The sequence below is a fragment of the Cariama cristata genome, unplaced genomic scaffold (genome assembly GCF_000690535.1).
Source record: "Cariama cristata isolate BGI_N322 unplaced genomic scaffold, ASM69053v1 scaffold31997, whole genome shotgun sequence".
NCBI lineage: Eukaryota > Metazoa > Chordata > Aves > Cariamiformes > Cariamidae > Cariama > Cariama cristata.
This window is the reverse complement of record NW_009626604.1, coordinates 13,608-15,104: the sequence shown is the minus strand read 5'-3', so window position 1 is coordinate 15,104 and position 1,497 is coordinate 13,608. Positions and strand designations below refer to the sequence as shown.

Below are 1,497 nucleotides of genomic sequence, written 5' to 3'. Positions count from 1 at the left end.
GGAGAAAAAGTTTGGTCAGCTGTCAATGAGGAAAGTGTTAACAATTAATTCAGATACAACTATGAGGATCAGAACAGACTACTGACTCATGATTTGGAAGAAAGCAAGAAGTCAAACAACGTATCAACCTAATTGTGCAAACTTTCTAAAGTCTGTTTAAAGTATTACTCAAATCATGACAATTCTGCATTTTTCAAATTAACCTGAGTAACAGTAAGTGTCAGTGTTTCTGTCAGGCTTTCGAAAATAATCTTTCAGATTCAACTCAATCTACTTACCAGCACTTTCGATGAGCCCACTTTCTCTTTGATATCTTGAATGCACTGAAGTTCTCTGTTTTCCACTGTAAAGGTACCACTGCATCCCGCAATATCATAAAGAAAATTCTTCAGGATCATTTTTCCATTCACTGTGAGGCTAACTTCAGGGTGGAACTGTGCTCCATACAGTTTTTTAGATTCATTTGCTATGCCTTCATCAGTGCAAAGAAAGCAGCATGACAAAAAAAAATTGGACATGAAACGTATACTCAAGAAAGTCAAGCACACGCTTTTTGAGCGATCCATTCTGGCACATTTTGGCACAAATCATCAGTAAGAACTAAAGATTCCGGTTAAGATTAGGAACAAGGGTACTGTTACAGATCTAGAACACACAATCCCTTGGAAACCAAGGAAAACACTCAGACATCCTAGTAAAACCATTGATAAAATAGGAAATCAATTACATTAATTTTTTCCTTACCACGTGATACCTCATACAACCCTGTAACCAAGCCACACCAACACAGCTTCAAAGGGTTGTGCTGGCCAAGCTGCACCGGTGTCCCTACAAGGGTACGTTTGTGAGCACCACCGCTCTCTTTTTTGACAGTCTCTGGAAGGTTACTCGGAGGAGATCACAATACTGCATGCTGCACCAAGTAAGCGTTGGTCAGATTGGGATTATAGAAAACAGCAGGGAAACTGCCCAATTCCACTGACCTGCATTAGACTCCCAGGAATGCTGTATCACTTTATTTTCTTTCACTGCTGGAAGTCTGGCTATTGCCTTACCAGCATTTCTCTGCTTGCTTAGGCACAAAGAATCACAGAATCGATTTGGTTGGAAGAGACCTCTGGGATCACCGAGTCCAACCTTTGCCCTAACACCCCCATGTCAACCAGACCACGGCACTAAGTGCCACGTCCAGTCTTTTCTTAAACACCTCCAGGGATGGTGACTCCACCACCTCCCTGGGCAGCCCACTCCAACGCCTAACCACCCTTTCTGTGAAGAAAGGCCTCCCCGTTTCCAGTCTGAACCTCCTCTGGTGAAGTTTCAGACTATGCCCTCTTGTCCTATCGCTAGTTACCGGGGAGAAGAGACCAACCCCCACCTGGCTACCCCCTCCTTTCAGGTCGTTGTAGGGAGCGATCAGGTCTCCCCTCAGCCTCCTCTTCTCCAGACCAAACCCCCCCAGCTCCCTCAGCCGCTCCCCATCAGACTTGTGCTCCA

The 1,497-nt window shown here is 44.6% G+C and overlaps 1 protein-coding gene across 1 annotated transcript in view; it reads right to left on the bottom strand.

Annotated features, from left to right (window-relative positions):
* Positions 1 to 278: 278 nt before the first annotated feature.
* The window catches only part of LOC104164689 (GMP synthase [glutamine-hydrolyzing]-like), a gene marked incomplete at both ends in the record, with an annotated part of 11,802 nt that continues 10,583 nt past the window's right edge, over positions 279 to 1,497 (bottom strand). The window contains one exon of the mRNA XM_009704097.1: positions 279 to 472. Coding sequence (XP_009702399.1) covers positions 279 to 472 — 194 coding nt within the window. The remainder of the gene's footprint in view (positions 473 to 1,497) is intronic.